This window comes from Nerophis lumbriciformis, linkage group LG30 (genome assembly GCF_033978685.3).
Source record: "Nerophis lumbriciformis linkage group LG30, RoL_Nlum_v2.1, whole genome shotgun sequence".
Lineage (NCBI taxonomy): Eukaryota > Metazoa > Chordata > Actinopteri > Syngnathiformes > Syngnathidae > Nerophis > Nerophis lumbriciformis.
The window spans coordinates 18,274,727-18,297,054 of NC_084577.2; the positions used below are offsets into that span (position 1 = coordinate 18,274,727).

Below are 22,328 nucleotides of genomic sequence, written 5' to 3' on the forward strand. Positions count from 1 at the left end.
GTAGAAGTCTTTATTTATAATTGAATCACTTGTTTATTTTTCAACAAGTTTTTAGTTATTTTTATATCTTTTTTCCCCAAATAGTTCAAGAAAGATCACTACAAATGAGCAATCTTTTGCACTGTTATACAATTTAATAAATCAGAAACTGATGACATAGTGCTGTATTTTACTTCTTTATCTCTTTTTTTTTTCAACCAAAAATGCTTTGCTCTGATTAGGGGGTACTTGAATTAAAAAAATGTTCACAGGGGGTACATCACTGAAAAAAGGTTGAGAACCACTGCAATAGGGAATACATACTTCTGATTTTTCTGTCGGGGGGGTTAATCTGTGGAACAGCTTGGATGATTCCTTAAAATGTTCCAGTTCCATTCACACATTTAAAAAACACTTTAAGACCAATGTCTTGGAAAAATAAATCACTCTTGAATCAACATAATACTATGATCAATGTTAATTACAAACTAAATGTGGGATATGAATAATAATGGAAGTATAATTGTTTGTATATAGTATATAATTGGTACAAAGGTTTAACTTACACATGTACATAATTGAACAGTGTTTATGTTGTGTACGATTGATTGAAACTTTTATTAGTAGATTGCACAGTACAGTACATATTCTGTACAATTAAACATTAAATGGTAACACCCGAATAAGTTTTTCAACTTGTTTAAGTCGGGGTCCACTTAAATTGATTCATCATACAGATATATACTATCATCATAATACAGTCATCACACAAGATAATCATCAGAGTATATACATTGAATTATTTACAATCCGGGATGTGGAGGGGGGGGGGGGGTTAGGTTTGGTTGATATCAACACTTCAGTCATCAACAATTGCTTCATCAGAGAAATGGACATTGAAACAGTGTAGGACTGACTTGGTAGGATATGCACAGCAAGTAGTGGACATAGAGAGAGAGAGATCAGAAAGCATAAAAATAAGTATCTACATTAGATTATTTACAATCCGGGGAGGTGGGATGTGGAGGGGAGGGTGTTAGGTGTTAGTTTAGGGTTGAAGTTGCCTGGAGGTGTTGTTTTAGTGCGGTTTTGAAGGAGGATAGAGATGCCCTTTGTTTTACACCTGTTGGGAGTGCATTCCATATTGATGTGGCATAGAAAGAGAATGAGTTAAGACCTTTGTTAGATCGGAATGTGGGTTTAACGTGGTTAGTGGAGCTCCCCCTGGTGTTGTGGTTATGGCGGTCATTTACATTAAGGAAGTAGTTTGACATGTACTTCGGTATCAAGGAGGTGTAGCGGATTTTATAGACTAGGCTCAGTGCAAGTTGTTTTACTCTGTCCTCCACCCTGAGCCAGCCCACTTTGGAGAAGTAGGTTGGAGTGAGGTGTGATCTGGGGTGGAGGTCTAGAAGTAATCTGACGAGCTAGTTCTGGGATGTTTGGAGTCTAGATTTGAGGGTTTTGGAGGTGCTGGGGTACCAGAAGCTGCAAGCGTAATCGAAAAAGGGTTGAATGAGAGTTCCTGCTAGAATCTTCATGGCGCTTTTGTTGACCAGAGAGGAGATTCTATAGAGAAATCTCGTTCGTTGGTTGATCTTTTTGATTACCTTGGTTGCCATTTTATCACAGGAAAGATTAGCCTCTAGAATGGAACCTAGGTAGGTGACCTCATCTTTCCTGGTGATAACAATGTCACCCACTTTTATAGTGAAGTCATTGACTTTCTTAAGGTTGATGTGGGACCCAAATAGGATGGATTCCGTTTTACCCAAGTGTATGGATAGCTTGTTGTCAGCGAGCCAGGTGCAAATTCTACAGAGGTCAGCACTGAGGATTTTCTCCACCTGTGACTTGTCCTTGCCGGATACCAGCAGGGCCGAGTCATCCGCAAACAAAAACAATTCACAGTCGCATGCTGATGACATGTCGTTTATGTATATTAGGAACAGTAAAGGCCCTAATATACTGCCTTGGGGGACTCCACAGCTTACTGAAAGGGCGACACACGGTGCCGTTCACCTCTACCACCTGTTTCCTCCCCTCCAAGTAAGATTGCATCCAGCTCGATGAGGTTTAATCAAAACTTATCCAACAGTATAACGTGGTTAACGGTGTACCAGGAGGTGCCAGCGTAATCGAAAAAGGGTTGAATGAGAGTTCCCGCTAGAATCTTCATGGTGCTTTTGTTGACCAGAGAGGAGATTCTGTAGAGAAATCTCGTTCGTTGGTTGACCTTTTTGATTACCTTGGTTGCCATTTTATCACAGGAGGTGTATTTATAATATGTTGCGCAAAGGAAATGTCATACTTTTGGGAAGCTCATCTTATATTTGACATTGTTTATAGGGTTAGGCGCAATAGGTGTTCAACTACAGCCTAAATCGGTCTGCAACCTTTTCAATTTATGAATGTGCAACTGTTTGTTTATGTAAAACTGTTTGTTTATTTTGTTGACCACTGACCGAAGAAATAATAATCTAAACTACTTTACGTTTACCTATCGTGTCTTCTTTAAACATATTCTAGCTCCAGATTAAACGAATACGTCGACAAAACTCGCAGCCGCTTGCCTGAGGGGAGGGGTTGAAAGGGCTCGTGTTCAGGGTGAGTGGGGTCTTTCATGATGCTTTGTGAATCTATTTGGTGAAAATGCTTAAACTTTTTTTTTTTACTTTACTTTCCCATTGTTTATTCTCTAATACTGTTATCGCCTCTGATTTATTGTAAATTGTAATTTCGCCTTTGCCTGCAATTAGAGTTCCATTAAAAAAGGAGAAAGTCAACGGGAAGTGACGTCATCTACCACTTGCACATGCGCAGACTGATCGTGTGTTTTGGTACCAATCGTCTCGGAGAAGACAACAGAGCAGTGCGGTCTGTAAGTCTGCGTTAATTCCTTCATTATTACGTGTGTACCTTTTCTTCAAAGGTGTGATTAATTACACTTTATGTATTCGTCGTGTCAGGATGAACTCGACTCAGTGAACTGTGAAGCTTCTAAAGCTAACTAAGCTTGCTTGTTAGCTTAGCTTGCTAGCTGCTAACAAATAGAACCGGAAGTTTTGAACACATCGCTAAGCAGACACCAGTGTGACTGTAAAGTGTTGTGAAAATATGTAAAATACAAATGCTAAGAGTGTTGGTGAATAAGCGACTAACTGTGGTTTTGGAAGAAATATTTGTAGTGTTAGAAAGATAACAGTACGACCAACAAACGAGGAGAACTAGCGACAACGTCAACTACTGGACGCTGTTTTTTTAAGAAGCATCATGATTGGCAACACTAAAATTGGCCCTAGTGTGTGAATGTGAGTGTGAACATTGTCTGTCTATCTTTGTTGGCCCTGCGATGAGGTGGCGACTTGTCCAGGGTGTACGCCGCCTTCCGCCCATGTGCCATACTTTCCAACCTTGAGACCTCCGAATTCGGGAGATGGAAGGGGGTAGTGGGCGTGTATATATGTTCAAGTATTTCTATATTTATATATATTTATAAATAAATAAATAATCCGTTCATGAATGAGTATATCCGTTCGGCCATCGTGTTCAATGGAGAAGTCTGATCTACAAAATTTGCAGGCAGCAAACCCCTTCCCCTTCGAGCTGTCCTGGATGAACTGAATTATGTTTTCCTATCATTTTGGAACTCGCAAGCGTACTTCTTCTTCTTACTCGTCGTCACCACGTCTCTTCTTCGTTCTTCTGCTTCGTCTCTGTTATGTTTTTGGACATTACTACTTGCCGTAGTTTTGAAGTAGTGCATGATGGGAATCCGGATGTTGTGTGTCAGTGTATTAACGTGCCGGCTGGAATAAACAAACGCTGAGAAATAGCTCTGTGCCTGCCTACTTTATGGGTTATAGATAAACCTATGGATAACATATATAATTAAAGCTGCAAGCAGCGATGGACGGGACCGACTTTGACGGCACATAAAATCCAAACCGGAGCAGTAATTAAAACTCTTTTGTCAACTTTTAATCAGAAGGGTTCAATCTCTCTCCTGTGCTAGTTTGAAGCCGACACGACAAACGCGCTCAGAGGAGATAATTTTTGAAAAAAGGTGACCGGTTTTTACAAAACCTTTGTTTTGAAGGGGGAATTGCAAACTTCCTGTTGATTTTAGCTGGGGGTTGTCAATACATGAAATGTAGGTCTAAGTGAGACCTACAGGCAGTTTTGTCTGAGTTTTCTTCCTAGGAGCAATTGTGTCTGTGTTTTCTTCCTAGGGGGCGCTAGAGCGCAATTTTGAGTTTTTTTATTAGATCGCAATTTTTGCCAGTCCTGATGTGTGTGTCCAGTTTGGTGAGTTTTGAAGCATGTTAAGGGGGTCAAATTATAGCTAAAAGAGGCAAAAGTGACTGTTTTTACAAAACTTTTTGTTTTGAAAGGGGAATTGCAAACTTCCTGTTGATTTTTGCTGAAGAATGTCATTGTATGAAATCTAGGTCTAAGTGAGACCTACATAGGGGTTTTTTGTTTCATGTCTCCGACATTCCTAGTGGGAGTTACAGGCAGTTTTGTCTGTGTTTTCTTCCTAGGGGGCAATTTTGAGTTTTGGGGCTAGGTTTTTTGATTAGATCGCAATTTTTGCCAATCCTGATGTGTGTGTCAAATATGGTGAGTTTTGAAGCATGTTAAGGGGGTCAAATTACAGCTCAAAGAGGCGGCGGTATAATAAAGAATAATAATAAAACCTTACAAATACAATAGGGTCCTCTGTCCCAAAGGGACATTGCGGTCCCTAAAAATCTCCTTTTCAGGTGAGAGAGGACGCTAAAGGCAGTGCCTTTAAGGCACACCCCCAATATTGTTGTCCGGGTGGAAATCGGGAGGCTTGGCAAGTATGAGATAGGCTCCAGCACCCCACGCGACCCCATAAGGGACAAACAGTACGACAATGGATGGATCAAGTTTTGTTACACAAAACAGGTCTGTTTCATTCTTTCACTTACATCTTTACTAACCTTATACTTGGAATAACTTTTCTGGACGGAAGACCATTGTAAAGAATTGAACATAGGATAGTATAGTTGTTTATAAAAATTTTGGGCACAAACAATTAAAATAAACTATAAATAACTACATTGTTTCCAACACAACTGCAATCATTTCATGGCAGCAGTGCTGAGTGATAAGCAGATCTAGCTTTAAGGAAACACAAGCATTATGTATCAGTTTTGCTAAGTGCTAAACACGAAGTGTCAACTACTAACATACTAACTTACTGTACAATGTGAGCTTTCACTGGGATGCAGACTGATGGGGTGTTTGTATCTTTCAGCATAAGAATTGTGTTCCCTATTTGATGATGAATTCATCATAATCCTCACGTTAAAACAATTGCTGGGAGCAAACGACAAGTTTTCCTTTGTCTTTGGTTCTAAGTTGAATTTTAAAATTGACCAACTTCTTGGTTTGTGGCCACAGCATTCTACTATAGAGGTGTGAGGCGTAAGTTATCATCTAGCACAGACTTTAACCAACTCACAGGCGATGCAGCAGCTCAGTATGTCAAGTACTTCCTATGTGTTAGCTCTTACAATAACAATGTTGCTAATACTTAGTTAATGTGCAGGGCACAACATGGAAATGGAGTATTGTTGGCGTTTTTTGGATGTTTTTACAGAGGGAGTTATTGGCGAAATAAATTAATTCCATTAGCTTCATTGTTAGCAACCTATGACTAGCTCTTTTATCTTTATAACATAAAAAAAATGAATAGGTAAAATTTAAGGTACCAGTAGAGTGGAAAAACAAGTTATTTTTCTTTCTTTCTTTTAGTTTATTTCGAACATGAACACACTTACAGCATAATGCATCACACAATTTCATATCATTTCTGTTTACATCATGTCCGAAAAGGAGTAGGAAGAAGCAAAGTTTATTTAATACTACCCCTTTCCCACTTCAGAGCGTTTACAAATATATACATTAATTTACTGACCTTTTTATAGTAAGATGACATCCGTGAATGAGTAATACAACAGTTTTGTAATATGTAATTAGTTAAGTCAGTCATTATAAACATACTGAGATGAAGAATATCTTATTTTCAATAAGGTTGAAAGTATTTCTCATAGTTCTTCTTCTTTGTACTTTGTAAGCACTATTAATTTGAACAACATCTTAAACTGGATCATATCAGTACAATGTTTAACTTCTTTACTTAATCCATTCCATAATTTAATTCCACATACTGATATGCTGAAGGTTCTAAGTGTTGTACGTGCATACAAATGTTTTAAATTAGATTTTCCTCTAAGGTTACATTTGTCCTCTTTAGTTGAGAAGAATTGTTGTACATTATTTGGTAGCAGGTTATAGTTTGCTTTGTACATAATTTTAGCTGTTTGCAATTTTACCAAATCATCGAACTTTAATATTTTTGACTCAATAAATAAAGGGTTTGTATGTTCTCTATATCCAACATCTATCACTCTAATTTATCTTTTTTGTAACACGGTTAACGAATGTAGGGCACAAAGTTGCCTTTCTATTGAAGCTATTATCATATATATCTGATTTATGACACCTAAAGACTTACAAAGTTTGCGAATTTTCAATCAAACGGATATTTTCGAACCATTTTGAGAGATAATGAGGAAGCCAGATGTATGGACTGCAGATCCCTTCCCCACCAAAAAGCAATGCAAATCATGCAGAATTTGTGAGACCCAACAACGATTACTTTGGGCAAAATTATGATGCAGAACCTTATATTGTTGAGCCTAAATATAAGGAGGATGAGCTTCAAGTTTTAGAAGCTCTGCTAAAAAATCCAGCTTTATTGAAACACAGTAGCAGTATTGCTAAGTGCTAAACAAGAAACCAAACCTAATACAATAATAGCTTACCCTACAATGTCTTCTTTTACTTCGATGACGACTGATAGGATGTCCATATCTTCCCGTTTAGATGAACAATTACTCATGATGCACACAAAGGGTAAACAAGAAAATTTCCCTTCAGACACTGTCTTCGGTTGTGTGTTTGTCTCCATCTCTGTGTATATATTGAATGTCACAGATGAACAACTTGTAGATTCAAGGCTAAATCATCCTATTATCCAGTTAAGTAATATGATTCATAATATAAAATAATTGATGAGCTGAGACGCCATGATGCGGGAGTAGCAGAACATAGCTGCCGGCTCACAGTAAAAGGCAGCAGAGGACTCCTTTGTCGTCTGTATCATTGCGCCGCTAAAAAATAGTTGGTTTGCGTTTGTGCTTATAATAACAACATGACTAATATTTGGTAAATATTCAGGTCAGGATATGTATAAAGAGTATTGTTGGCAGGTTTTGGATGGTTATTTAGAGGGTTTTGTGGGCGAAATAGAGAGCTGACTTTTTATGTATTTATTTATTGACAACTTAGATTGCGTTGAAATAAAGGAAAACATGTGTTCATGTCTTATATAGAGATTGTGAATGGTATATAGCACATATCTGTCTAATGTTTGCGTATTTCCAGTATGACTGGTCTGATACTATGGTCAGAGTGCAGAAGCGTCAATCTCCAGAAATAGCTGAAGATATGTGGAGCAGAATATTCACAAAGACTAACTGAATTTGTGGCATTTTGTGATGTTTCAACTGTGTTTTCACATACTTTGTGGATTGTAAATACTATTGGATATCGCTTAATGGATACTATGAAACACAATTGAGTAGGGCTGCACAATTATGGCCAAAATAACAATCACAATTATTTTTATCAATATTGAAATCCCGATTATTTACTATGTTATGTAAAACATTTTTATGCCCTGTCTTTTTTAAACGAAGTGTGTGTGAACTGGGCTTTTGTTTCAAAGTCAAACAAACAAAAAAATAATTCCTCAGTTTATATTATATACAAAAGACAAAGAGCTAACTAAAAATAAATATGCCATTGCAGAGTGCGATCGTAAAGTGCAAACATGTTCCTTCTTAACATCTCTCCACTGCTCAAAAGAACCTCCAACATTTACTGGAGTTTGACTTCCCTCTTTGTCTCGTCCTTTTTTGCTGGATGCTTGTCTGTCTGTTGGCCCTGTGATGAAGTGGCGACTTGTCCAAGGTGTATGATGACAAAATTAAAGTTAAGTTAAAGTACCAATGATTATCACACACACACACACACTAGGTGTGGTGAAATTTGTCCTCTGCATTTGACCCATCCCCATGTTCACCCCCTGGGAGGTGAGGGGAGCAGTGGGCAGCAGCGGTGCCGCGCCCGGGAATCATTTTTGGTGATTTAACCCCCAATTCCAACCCTTGATGCGGAGTGCCAAGCAGGGAGGTAATGGGTCCCATTTTTATAGTCTTTGGTATGACTCGGTTGGGGTTTGAACTCACAATCTACCGCGCTCAGGCCGGACACTCTAACCACTAGGCCACTGAGTAGGTACAACACTTGTTAGTCCATCCATCCATTTTCTACCGCTTGTCCCTTTCGGGGTCGCGGGGGTTGCTGGAGCCTATCTCAGCTGCACAGGGGCGGAAGGCGGTGTACACCCTGGACAAGTCGCCATCTAGTAAATAACTTAATTTTCTGTTGCTAAATGAGGTAAACAACCTTATCGGGACAATGGTACAGGACAATGTCTCATGTGACTGAGCAAAGCTGGACTCTTCTCAAGCATGTGTTTGTCTTCTTGTATCCTGCAGACGTCTGAGAAGAACATCATTACCCTGAGCAGCAGGTGTAAACCTCCAGGATGAAGCAGGAGAAACCACAGCCCAACCATATTAAAAAAGAAGAGGAGGATCCACATCTTACTCATATTAAAGAGGAAGTTGAGGAGTCACACATAAAGGAGGAAGAAGAGGAATACAGTATCAGTCAGAATGTAGAGCATCTTGAAGGAATGGAGGTTGATATCTCCAAGATTCCATTGAATGTTGTCATTGTGAAGATTGAAGATGATGAGGTCAAAAGTGAAAGTGAGGAGAAGAGAGAGGTGGAGCCTCCAAGCAGCAGCTCAACTCAACACATGACAACAGAAGCTGATGGAGACCACTGTGGAGGATCACAAGCAGACAAGCTCTTAGCTCCACTATCAGATAGTGATGACACGACTTCACACTCTCCTGACACTGATGATGAAGACTCTGAAGCTGATACAACATGTCACACTGACAACACACACTTTGAATGTTCTCACTGTGGCAAAACGTTTAATTACCGTTGTAATCTGAAAACACACATGAGAATACACGCTGGTGAGAAGCCTTTTTCCTGTGTTAGCTGTGGTAAAAGTTTTACACAAAACCATCATTTGAAAACACACATGAGAATACACACTGGTGAAAAACCTTTTTCTTGTTCATTATGTGGTAAAGGTTTCACACACAATCATCATTTGACAGGACACATGAGAACACACACTGGTGAAAAACATTTTACCTGTTCAATCTGTGCTAAAGGTTTTACACACAATATTAGTTTGAAAACACACATGACAACACACACTGGTGAAGACCCTTTTTCTTGTTCATTATGTGGCAAAGGTTTTACACAAAGTCATAGTTTGAAGGCACACATGAGAGCACATGCTGGTGAAAAACCGTTTTCTTGTTCTTTTTGTGGTAAAGGTTTTACACAAATGAATCATTTGAAAGCACACATGACAACACACACTGGTGAAAAACATTTTTCCTGCTCAATCTGTGCTAAAGGTTTTGTACGAAAATATACCTTGAAAAGACACATGACAACACACGCTGGTGAGGAAGTGTGAGTTGCAGTGTGTGTGATGAAAGATTCTCATAAAAGTACCAGTGTAAGAAGTGTAACACAGTCTTGTTAGTGGGTTTCTAACATTGATAGATTATAGTTTTAAGACTGGTTTTATGTATGTTAGAAGAATGCATTAGTTTACAACTTTGTGAGGTGGCGACTTGTCCGGGATGTACCCCGCCTTCTGCCCGAATGCAGCTGAGATTGGCTCCAGCGACCCCAAAAAGGGACAAGCGGTAGAAAATGGATGTATGGATGAAATTTTAATTGATTGAAAAGGTGACTGAAGCATCAGTTTATTGTGACTGTTTTAGATGTATGTCCCCAGGCCTTTATGCAACAAGCAATGTATGCTTCAAGTAAAGTTGGGCACAATAAATGTGGTAAATATTTATTGAGTATGTGCTTTGTTCTATTTAATATTCATAGAATGTGAAGATTCACCCATTGATACACACATTCACACACTGATGGCGGGAGCATTAACCACTACCCATCAGGAGCAAGGGTCAAGTGTCTTGCCTCAGGACACAACAGACATGACTAGGATGGCGGAAGCTGGGCTCGAACCTGGAACCGGCAAAGTTGTTGGGACGGCTCTACCAGGCGAGCCACGCCGTCCCTCGACTTTGATAGCTTTTCTTCTCACATGGCTTCTTCAATGGTTTCTGCACAAACTCCTCAGTAATTTCATCATGACGTCATCACAGTTTTTTTTAGTCTGCTTAACTGATTGGAAAGCTAGCTTGAAGCAGCCAGTGTGTCCATGACAGTATCATTCCAATTTTAGTGTATGTATATGTAACGTGTCTTGCAAAATTACCTGTCAATAAATGTTAATACCGTACCTAAAAAACGATAGCAAAAATAATTTAAAAATATTTTTTTAAATTGTATTGAAATTCCTTTAGGATTAAATGAGCTTTATTTGTCATACTCTAACAGTAATACGTATGCAATAAAGGAGAACAGTAATAAATAACAAGAAAAGGGACCGAGATTATTGCTGATTTAAAACGCAGTGTGGAATGAGATCGATAAATAAATAGGAAATAGTGCAGGGGGGCAGAAAGAAGAGCAGGGGGACACTTTGGAGCCCAGCTAACGTTCATCAGCTTCAGGGAAGAAGCTCCCAGCCGCTTGCCTGAGGTGAGGGGTTGAAAGTGCTCGTGTTCAGGGTGAGTGGGGTCTTTCATGATGCTTTGTGAATCTATTTGGTGAAAATTCTTAAACTTTACTTTTCTTTCCCATTGTTTATTCTCATATACTGTTATCGCCTCTGATTTATTGTAAATTGTAATTTCGCCTTTGCCTGCAAATAGAGTTCCGTTACAAAAGGGAGAAATCAACGGGAAGTGACGTCATCTACCACTTGCACATGCGCAGACTGATCGCGTGTTTTGGTACCAAACCACAGAGCAGTGCGGTCTGTAAGTATGCGTTAATTCCCTTATTTTAACGTGTGTAACTATTCTTCAAATGTGTGATTAATTACACTTTATCTATTTGTCGTGTCAGGATGAACTCGACTCAGTGAACTCTGAAGCTTCTAAAGCTAACATAGCCTGCTTGTTAGCTTAGCTTGCTCGCTGCTAACAAATAGACTCGGAAGTTTTGAACACATCGCTAAGCAGACACCAGTGTGACTGTAAAGTGTTGTGAAAATATGTAAAATACAAATGCTAAGAGTGTTGGTGAATACGTGACTAACTGTGGTTTTGGAAGAAATATTTGTAGCGTTAGAAAGATAGCAGAGTACGAAAAGGAACGTTCTCCAACAAACGAGGAGAACTAGCGACAACGTCAACTACTGGACGCTGTTTTTTAAGAAGCATCATGATTGGCAACACTAAATTGGCCCTAGTGTGTGAATGTGAGTGTGAACATTGTCTGTCTATCTGTGTTGGCCCTGCGATGAGGTGGCGACTTGTCCAGGGTTTACGCCCTCCTTTCCGCCCATGTGCAGCATAGATAGGCTTCAGCACCCCCCCCCCCCCCCCCCCCCGCGACCCCATAAGGGACAAGCGGTAGAAAATGGATGATGGATGAATCAAGTTTTGTTACACAAAACAGGTCCGTTTCATTATTATTTAACATTACTGGAAGGAGGAGCATTGTGAAGAATTGAAAATATGAACGATTTCCGGGCACAAACAATTAAAATAAACTATAAAATAACTACATTGGTTCCCAATCAACTGCAATCTATTCATGGCAGCAGGGCAGTGCTGAGTTTTAAGCAGATTAGAGCTGCCGCTATCCAATATTTTAGTACCCGATCGAGTAATCCAAAAAGTCACATTTTTACTTAATTAAAATTTAATTATACATGTTAAAGTTAACGTACCAATGATTGTCACACACACTGGGTGTGGTAAAATGTGTCCTCTGCATTTGACCCACCCCCTTAATCAGCCCCTGGGAGGTGAGGGGAGCAGTGGGCAGCAGCGGTGCCGCGCCCGGTAGTCATTTTTGGTGATTTAACCCCCAATTCCAACCCTTGATGCTGAGTGCCAAACAGGTTTTTATAGTCTTTGGTGTGACTCGGCCGGGGTTTGAACTCACAACCTACCGATCTCAGGGCGGACACTCTAACCACTAGGCCACTGAGTACGGTAGTTAAGATGTGCCCTCAATTTTTGCGTTTGGCCTAATTGTATTTTATTTCCTAAACGCCTGTTTTCATTATTGAAGGCTGACATGCACAGCTAAAATGCGTCCGTGGCTGATTGTGCCAATTTGTGTTTGCTAATAAAAACAGGTGCGTTCACAGCCATATGTGCTGTGTGATATGACCGCATAAACAAAGTTCTTGTCTCTCGTGCGTTTTTGATGATTATTATACGGTGCCGTTTAAACGTTGGTTTCTCCACGCAAATATGCTGAGCTGTTTTCAACCTGCCAACAATACATAAACAATTTAAAAAGACAAACCACTTAATAATGTCAACAGTTTTAAATTTTAAGAATGCAATACAGTTCACTGCATTCATTGCATGCAAAATAGTAATCAATGTTCATTTTGCCATCATAACTTGTTTGAGATGAAAACACATATATAAAATTAGTTCAAAATTAATATTCGTTGAGAAAGTTAAAATAAAAATATATTCTCAGTATTAAAAATAAAACAAGAACAGTTTTCATTATATCAAACTTAGTGGATTAGGTAGTGCCTTTAAAACTGCATTTGAAATGTGCAACTTCATATTCAGAACCAATATGGCTCACAGGAATTTGGCACACAAGTGCTACCACTGTGAACAAGGACTTGGAACTCTAACATTCTACAAAGACTATAGTGGGTGCAAGTGCAAGCTATCCAAGTAGCATGTGGTTGCATGACTCGAATAACTTTGCAAGAATATTCACAAATACTAACTGAATTTGTGGCATTTTTTGATGTTTCAGCTGTGTTTTTAAATACGATTGGATATCGCTTAATGGATACTATGAAACACAATTAAGTAGGGCTGCACGATTACAGCCAAAATAATAATAACGATTATTTTTATCAATATTAAAATCACGATTATTAATCACGATTAATGACTATGTTATGTAAAACATTTTTATGCCCTGTCTTTTTTTAACAAAGGGTATGTGAACTGGGCTTTTCTTTCGAAATCAAACAAACAAAAAATAATTCCTAAATTACAAAATATACAAAAGACAAAGAGCTAACTAAAAATAAATATGCCATTGCAGAGTGCGATCATAAAGTGCAAACATGTTCCTTAACATCTCTCCACTGCTCAAAAGAACCTCCAACATTTACTGTAGTTTGACTTCCCTCTTTGTCTCGTCCTATTTTGCTGGATGCTTGTCTGTCTGTTGGCCCTGCCATGAAGTGGCGACTTGTTGAAGGTGTATGACGACAAAATTAAAGTAACACTTGTTGGTAAATAACTTCATGTTCTGTTGTTAAGGTAAACAACCTTATCGGGACAATGGTACAGGACAATGTCTCATGTGACTGAGCAAAGCTGGACTCTTCTAAAGCATGTGTTTGTCTTCTTGTATCCTGCAGACGTCTGAGAAGAACATCATTACCCTGAGCAGCAGGTGTAAACCTCCAGGATGAAGCAGGAGAAACCACAGCCCACCCATCTTAAAAAAGAAGAGGAGGAGCCACATATTACCCACATAAAAGAGGAAGTTGAGGAGCTACATGGCCCACACATAAAGGAGGAAGAAGAGGAATACAGTATCAGTCAGAATGTAGAGCATCTTGAAGGAATGGAGGTTGATATCTCCAATATTCCATTGAATGTTGTCATTGTGAAGATTGAAGATGATGAGGTCAAAAGTGAAAGTGAGGACAAGAGAGAGGTGGAGTCTCCAAGCAGCAGCTCAACTCAACACATGACAACAGAAGCTGATGGAGATCACTGTGGAGGATCACAACCAGACAAGCTCTTAGCTCCACTATCAGATAGTGATGACATGACGTCACACTCTTCTGACACTGATGATGAAGAGTCTGAAGCTGATACAACATGTCCCACTGACAACACATACTTTGAATGTTCTCACTGTGGCAAAACTTTTAATTACTGTTGTAATCTGAAAACGCACATGAGAACACACACTGGTGAGAAACCTTTTTCCTGTGTAAGCTGTGGTAAAAGTTTTACGCAAAATCATCATTTGAAAACACACATGAGAATACACACTGGTGAAAAACCTTTTTCGTGTTCATTATGTGGTAAAGGTTTTACACAAAATCATAATTTGAAGGCACACATGAGAATACATGCTGGTAAAAAACCTTTTACTTGTTCATTTTGTGGTAAAGGTTTTACACATAATCATCATTTGACAGGACACATGAGAACACACGCTGGTGAAAACCTTTTTTCCTGTTCAATCTGTGCTCAATGTTTTGCACACAATATTGATTTAGAATCACACATGACAACACACATTGGTGAACAACCTTTGTCCTGTTCAATCTGTGCTAAAGGTTTTACACAAAATAGCCATTTGGAAACACACATGAGAAAACACACCGGTGAAAAACTTTTTAGCTGTTCAATCTGTGCTAAAGGTTTTACACAAAATCATCATTTGAAAGCACACATGACAATACACACTGGCGAGAAGCCTTTTTCCTGCTCAATCTGTGCTAAAGGTTTTGTACGAAAAGATACCTTGAAAAGACACATGAAAACACACACTGGTGAGGAAGTGTAAGTTGCAGTGTGTGTAATGAAAGATTCTCATCAAAGTACCAGTGTAAGAAGTGTAACACTCTTGTTAGTGGGTTTCTACCATTGGTAGATTAGATGTTACAGAACAAATCAAATATATTTTACGCACTTATTTATATTGTTTTTTAATTGAAGTGTTGCATATCTTTATTTCTAACTCTAAATAATTTCTTTGATGATGTCCTTTGTATGATATACATATTTGTTTCAACATTGTTCATACTTTTGCTTTTGAGTGCACATAAATCCCTCTTAGTTCATATCTATTGGTTCATATCCGAAACATCTTCTGGATCACGTCTGGAAGCATTTTATTATTTACCTTATACATAATTTGAGCAGTCTTGTATTCTACAAGATCAGTTGTTTGACCCTTTTCCCAGTGCACCTTTACGGGGCGCAGCCCTTGTTGCGACCCATGCATGTTCCTGTTCTGTCTACTCTGTATGATGTATGTCTGATTTTGAACAGGTTTGGACTGAAAATGTAATTTAGTTGCACTTTTTAAGTGCGATGACAAAGTACTATTCCATGTGTTACTTTTATGAATAATTTGTCGAGTCTTGATAATCAATTCTATGAATTATCCTTATTACTCTCTTATGTGTTATAACTATTGGGTTTGTGATTGTTTTAGATGTTTGTCCCCAGGCCTCTATGCAACGAGCAATGAATGCTTTAAGTAAAGTTGGGCACATTATATGTGGTAAATATTTGTGGAGTGTGTGTTTTGTTGTATTTAATATTCATACAATGTGAAGTCTGAGCTATCTTGATGGAGGCCATTCTCAAACACATGTTCAGAGCAGCAGCATTAAGAGGAGTAATTTAGAATGTATCTCTAGAAATGTCAATGGATGAAGTGGAAAAAAGAGAAACTGTGAGAAAATAATAATCGTTAACATACTTCAGACCAGAGGCGATTGCTCTAGGACTGCAAGGGAAGCTCAGCTTCCCCTAAAATGTCAAAAAATAAGTGATTAAATATTTAGTGTTGTGTGTACATGTTATTGACTAAATATGCGCTACAACACGCTCTTTTGTTCGGAATCAGCTTCTTATCACTGGTAACGACGCGGCTTTCCTCTCTGGTGGAAATAGTTAAACTCTTTTTTTTGTGCTTTTCTTTCCCATTGTTTATTCTCATATACTGTTGTCGCCTCTGGTTTATTGTAAACTGTAATTTCGCCTTTGCCTGCAAATAGAGTTCCGTTAAAAAAGGAGAAAGTCCACGGGAAGTGACGTCTTCCACCACTTGCACATGCGCAGACTGGTCGTGTGTTTTGGCACCAATCGTCTCGGAGAAGACAACATAGCAGTGCGGTCTGTAAGTGCGTTAATTCCTTCATTTTAACGTGTGTACCTATTCTTCAAATGTGTGATTAATTAAACTTGATCTATTCTTCGTGTCAGGATGAACTCGACTCAGTGAACTCTGAAGCTTCTAAAGCTAACTTAGCATGCTTGTTAGCTTAGCTTGCTCGCTGCTAACAAATAGACCCGAAAGTTTTGAACACATCGCTAAGCAGACACCAGTGTGACTGTAAAGTGTTGTGAAAATATGTAAAATACAAATGCTAGGAGTGTTGGTGAATAAGTGACTAACTGTGGTTTTGGGAGAAATATTTGTAGTGTTAGAAAGATAACAGAGTACGAAAAGGAACGTTCTCCAACAAACGAGGAGAACTAGCGACAACGTCAACTACTGGACGCTGTTTTTTAAGAAGCATCATGATTGGCAACACTAAAATTGGCCCTAGTGTGTGAATGTGAGTGTGAATGTTGTCTATCTGTGTTGGCCTTGCGATGAGTTGGCGACTTGTCCAGGGTGTACGCCGCCTTCCGCCCATGTGCATCATCGATAGGCTCCAGCACCCCCCGTGACCCCATAAGGGACAAGCGGTAGAAAATGGATGATGGATGGATCAAGTTTTGTTACACAAAACAGTTCCGTTTCCTTATTTCACTTACATCTTTACTAACCTTATACTTGGAATAACTTTACTGGACGGAGGAGCATTGTGAAGAATTGAAAATAGGACAGTATAGTTGTTTATAGTGCTGGGCGATATGGCCTTTTTTAAATATCGCGATATTTTAAGGCCATATCGCGATACATGATATATATCTCAATATTTTGCCTTAGCCTTAAATGAACCCTTGATGCATATAATCACAGCAATATGATGATTCTATGTGTCTACATTAAAACATTCTTCTTCATACTACATTAATATATGCTAATGTTAAACTTTCATGCAGAGAAGGAAATCACAACTAAAAAAAATCACTATTTTTTTCATACGTTGTTGATCTGGAAATGTTTGCCTCTGCATTTTGATGGTGTGGGCGTGTGGCACCGAACGGAGATGTTGACGTGCGGAGTACGTAAATTTTGTTTTTAATATTGTTATGCAGCACTTTGGAAACATTTTTGTTGTTTAAATGTGCTATATAAATAAAGTGGATTAGATTGGAGTGAGCACTGTCATTCACTAGCAGGGGACTTTTCAAATGATGCTACATAATAGCAGTAATGCTACTTTTTATAGCAACGCTTTTGCTCCACACTTGACAAATTACGGTTGTCTGTTCGACATATTCCCGCTTGAAGCCAAACCACCGCCAGACGATGGACCCCCTGCTGTTTTTGGGGGGAATTAATTCTTCCTTCATTTGTTACCAGATTCGCACCTTCTTTCGCTCGTATTACCGCTGGCATCACAGCTAACGTTAGCCATGCTGCTACCTCTCTGCTCCGCGAGGGCGTATACGTATGTGACGTATGACGTGACAGTATGTGACGTGTGTAGAAGGTGCGCTTGCTGTCTGTGAGAGGGAGACACAAGAAGGAGTGGGAAGAGCCTGTAGTGTAATGCCAGCAGCTAAAAGCAACTGCGTGAGAACGTATACTCGATATCACGATATAGTTATTTTCTATATCGCACAGAGACACACCCGCGATATATCGCGCATATCGATATATCGCCCAGCCCTAGTTGTTTATGAAAATATGAACGATTTCCGGGCACAAACAATTAAAATAAACTATAAAATAACTACATTGGTTCCCACACAACTGCAATCTATTCATGGCAGCAGGGCAGTGCTGAGTTTTAAGCAGATTAGAGCTGCAGCTATCGAATATTTTAGTAATCGAGTATTCTATCGAATATCACGATCGATTAATCGAGTGATCCAATAAATCATATTTTTGCTTAATTAAGGTTTAATTATACATGTTAAGATGTGCCCTCAATTTTTGCGTTTGGCCTAATTGTCTTTTATTTCCTAAATGCCTGTTTTCATTATTGAAGGCTGACATGCACAGCTAAAATGCATCACTGGCTGATTGTGCCAATTTGTGTGTGCTAATAAAAACTGTTGCGCTCACAGCCCTATGTGCTATGTGATATGACCGCATAAACGAAGTTCTTGTCTCTCGTGCGTTTTTGATGATTATTATACGGTGCCGTTTAAACGTTGGTTTCTCCACGCAAATCTGCTGAGCTGTTTTCAACCTGAACAATACATAAACAATTTAAAAAGACAAACCACTTAATAATGTCAGCAGTTTTACATTTTAAGAATGCAATACAGTTCACTGCATTCATTGCATGCAAAATAGTAATCAATGTTCATTTTGCCATCATAACATGTTTGAGATGAAAACACACACACATATATATATATATATATATATATATATATATATATATAAAATTAGTTCAAAATTAATATTCGTTGAGAAACTTAATATAAAAATATATTCTTATTATAAAAATAAAACAAGAACAGTTTTCATTATCCATCCATCCATTTACTACCGCTTATTCCCTTTGGGGTCGCGGGGGGCGCTGGAGCCTATCTCAGCTACAATCGGGCGGAAGGCGGGGTACACCCTGGACAAGTCGCCACCTCATCGCAGGGCCAACACAGATAGACAGACAACATTCACATTATATCAAACTTAAAAAGTGGATTAGGTAGTGCCTTTAAAACGGCTTTTGAAATGTGCAACTTCATATTCAGGACCAATATGGCTCACAGGAATTTGGCACACAAGTGCTACCACTGTGAACAAGGACTTGGAACTCTAACATTCTACAAAGACTATAGTGGGTGCAAGTATCCAAGTAGCATGTGGTTGCATTGCATTGAATATTCACAAAGACTAACTGAATTTGTGGCATTTTGTGATGTTTCAACTGTGTTTTTACATACTTTGCGGATTGTAAATACGATTGGATATCGCTTAATGGATACTATGAAAGACAGTTAAGTAGGGCTGCACGATTAAAGCCAAAATAATAATCACGATTATTTTTATCAATATTAAAATCACGATTATTAATCACGATTAATTACTATGTTATATAAAACATTTTTATGTCCTGTCTTTTTTAAACAAAGAGTATGTGAACTAGGCTTTCCTTTCAAAATCAAACAAACAAAAAATAATTCCCAAGTTATAAAATATACAAAACACAAAGAGCTAACTAAAAATAAATATGCCATTGGAGAGTGCGATCATAAAGTGCAAACAAGTTCCTTCTTAGTATCTCTCCACTGCTCAAAAGAACCTCCAACATTTACTGGAGTTTGACTTCCCTCTTTGTCTCGTCCTTTTTTGCTGGATGCTTGTCTGTCTGTTGGCCCTGCCATGAAGTGGCGACTAGTTGAAGGTGTATGATGACAAAATGAAAGCAACACTTGTTAGTAGAGATGTCCGATAATGGCTTTTTTGCCGATATTCCGATATTGTCCAACTCTTAATTACAGATTCCGATATCAACCGATACCGATATATACAGTTGTGGAATTAACACATTATTATGTCTAATTTTGTTGTGATGCCCCTCTGGATGCATTAAACAATACAACAAGCTTTTCCAAAATAAATCAAAATAAAAAATGCCAACATGGCACTGCCATATTTATTATTGAAGTCACAAAGTGCAGTTTTTTTTTTAACATGCCTCTAAACAGCAGCTTGGAATTTGGGACATGCTCTCCCTGAGAGAGCATGAGGAGGTTGAGGTGGGCGGGGTTGGGAGTAGCGGGGGGTGTATATTGTAGCGTCCCGGAAGAGTTAGTGCTGCAAGGGGTTCTGGGTATTTGTTCTGTTGTGTTACAGTGCGGATGTTCTCCCGAAATGTGTTTGTCATTCTTGTTTGGTGTGGGTTCACAGTGTGGCGCATATTTGTAACAGTGTTAAAGTTGTTTACACGGCAACCCTCAGTGTGACCTGTATGGCTGTTGACCAAGTATGAATTGCATTCACTTGTGTGTGTGAAAAGCCGTAGATATTATGTGATTGGGCCGGCACACAAAGGCAGTGGCTTTAAGGTTTATTGGCGCTCTGTACTTCTCCCTACGTCCGTGTACCACTCCGTACAGCGGCGTTTTAAAAAGTCATAAATTTTACTTATTGAAACCGATAATTTCGGATATTGCATTTATCGGCCGATAATATCGGCAGTCCGATATTGTCGGACATCTCTACTTGTTAGTAAATAACTTCATGTTTTGTTGTTAATTAAGGTAAACAACCTTATCGGGACAATGGTACAGGACAATGTCTCATGTGACTGAGCAAAGCTGGACTCTTCTAAAGCATGTGTTTGTCTTCTTGTATCCTGCAGACGTCTGTTAAGAACATCTTTTCCCTGAGCAGCAGGTGTAAACCTCCAGGATGAAGCAGGAGAAACCACAGCCCCGCCATATTAAAAAAGAAGAGGAGGAGCCACATCTTACCCACATTAAAGAGGAAGTTGAGGAGCTACATCGCCCACACATAAAGGAGGAAGAAGAGGAATACAGTATCAGTCAGAATGTAGAGCATCTTGAAGGAATGGAGGTTGATATCTCCAAGATTCCATTGAATGTTGTCATTGTGAAGATTGAAGATGATGAGGTCAAAAGTGAAAGTGAGGAGAAGAGAGAGGTGGAGCCTCCAAGCAGCAGCTCAACTCAACACATGACAACAGAAGATGATGGAGACTACTGTGGAGGATCACAACCAGACAAGCTCTTAGCTCCACTATCAGATAGTGATGACATGACGTCACACTCTTCTGACACTGGTGATGAAGACTCTGAAGCTGATACAACATGTCCCACTGACAACACATACTTTGAATGTTCTCACTGTGGCAAAACTTTTAATTACTGTTGTAATCTGAAAACACACATGAGAACACACACTGGTGAGAAACCTTTTTCCTGTGTAAGCTGTGGTAAAAGTTTTACGCAAAGTCATCATTTGAAAACACACATGAGAATACACACTGGTGAAAAACCTTTTTCTTGTTCATTATGTGGTAAAGGTTTTACACAAAATCATAATTTGAAGGTACACATGAGAATACATGCTGATGAAAACCTTTTTTCCTGTTCAATCTGTGCTAAAGGTTTTGCACACAATATTGATTTGGAATCACACATGACAACACACACTGGGGAACAACCTTTGTCCTGTTCAATCTGTGCTAAAGGTTTTACACAAAATAGCCATTTGAAAACACACATGAGAAAACACACCGGTGAAAAACTTTTTAGCTGTTCAATCTGTGCTAAAGGTTTTACACAAAATCATCATTTGAAAGCACACATGACAATACACACTGGCGAAAAACCTTTTCCCTGCTCAATCTGTGCTAAAGGTTTTGTACGAAAAGATACCTTGAAAAGACACATGACAACACACACTGGTGAGGAAGTGTGAGTTGCAGTGTGTGTGAGGAAAGATTCTCATAAAAGTACCAGTGTAAGAAGTGTAACACACTCTTGTTAGTGGGTTTCTACCATTGGTAGATTAGATGTTACAGAACAAATCAAATATATTTTACGCACTTATTTATATTGTTTTTTTAATTGAAGTGTTGCATATCTTTATTTCTAATTCTAAATAATTTCATTGATGATGTCCTTTGTATGATATACATATTTGTTTCACATTGTTTCATACTTTTGCTTTTGAGTGCACATAAATCCCTCTTAGTTCATATCTATTGGTTCATATCCGAAACATCTTCTGGATCACGTCTGGAAGCATTTTATTATTTACTTTATACATTATTTGAGCAGTCTTGTATTCTACAAGATCAGTTGTTTGACCCTTTTCCCAGTGCCCCTTGTTGCGACCCATGCATGTTCCCGTTCTGTCTACTCTGTATGATGTATGTCTGATTTTGAACAGGTTTGTACTGAAAATGTAATTTAGTTGCACTTTTTAAGTGCGATGAAAAAGTACTATTCCATGTGTGACTTCTATTTTTAAATCTCTCTTAAAAACATACTTTTATTCCATGGCTTTTAACACTGAGTGATATCCATCCTGCAATGGCGCCCCATAATACACCTGCTGTGATCCTGTTTTTATGTTTTTATGTTTTTATTAAT

The 22,328-nt window shown here is 38.7% G+C and overlaps 3 protein-coding genes across 5 annotated transcripts; all 3 read left to right on the forward strand.

Annotated features, from left to right (window-relative positions):
• The first annotated feature begins 2,738 nt into the window (after positions 1–2,738).
• Positions 2,739–10,089, forward strand: LOC133572737 (uncharacterized). Of its 2 annotated transcripts, none has more exons than XM_061925714.1 (2): positions 2,739–2,860; positions 8,640–10,089. In XM_061925714.1, exon 2 carries the CDS (start codon positions 8,690–8,692, stop codon positions 9,710–9,712), a length of 1,023 nt encoding a protein of 340 aa, XP_061781698.1. In that variant the 5' UTR covers positions 2,739–2,860; positions 8,640–8,689; the 3' UTR covers positions 9,713–10,089. The 2 variants fall into 2 exon arrangements, with proteins under 2 accessions (XP_061781698.1, XP_061781699.1); XM_061925715.1 differs by having other exon boundaries at positions 2,745–2,856.
• Positions 10,090–11,039: 950 nt separating this feature from the next.
• On the forward strand, positions 11,040–15,014 carry LOC133572736 (uncharacterized). The gene is made up of 2 exons (XM_061925713.1): positions 11,040–11,141; positions 13,742–15,014. Exon 2 carries the CDS (start codon positions 13,792–13,794, stop codon positions 14,905–14,907), a length of 1,116 nt encoding a protein of 371 aa, XP_061781697.1. The 5' UTR covers positions 11,040–11,141; positions 13,742–13,791; the 3' UTR covers positions 14,908–15,014.
• A 1,148-nt stretch (positions 15,015–16,162) lies between these two features.
• LOC133572738 (uncharacterized) lies at positions 16,163–22,194 on the forward strand. 2 transcript variants are annotated; one of them, XM_061925717.1, is made up of 2 exons: positions 16,163–16,251; positions 20,570–22,194. In XM_061925717.1, the coding sequence occupies exon 2, from the start codon at positions 20,620–20,622 to the stop codon at positions 21,649–21,651; it is 1,032 nt and encodes a 343-aa protein (XP_061781701.1). In that variant the 5' UTR covers positions 16,163–16,251; positions 20,570–20,619; the 3' UTR covers positions 21,652–22,194. The 2 variants fall into 2 exon arrangements, with proteins under 2 accessions (XP_061781701.1, XP_061781702.1); XM_061925718.1 differs by having other exon boundaries at positions 16,167–16,251; positions 20,602–22,194.
• The last annotated feature ends 134 nt before the right edge of the window (positions 22,195–22,328 follow it).

Bases quoted from the DNA above. Each gene is read 5' to 3' on its own strand.
- LOC133572737 (XM_061925714.1), top strand. From the start codon at position 8,690: ATGAAGCAGGAGAAACCACAGCCCAACCATATTAAAAAAGAAGAGGAG.
- LOC133572738 (XM_061925717.1), top strand. From the start codon at position 20,620: ATGAAGCAGGAGAAACCACAGCCCCGCCATATTAAAAAAGAAGAGGAG.
- LOC133572736 (XM_061925713.1), top strand. From the start codon at position 13,792: ATGAAGCAGGAGAAACCACAGCCCACCCATCTTAAAAAAGAAGAGGAG.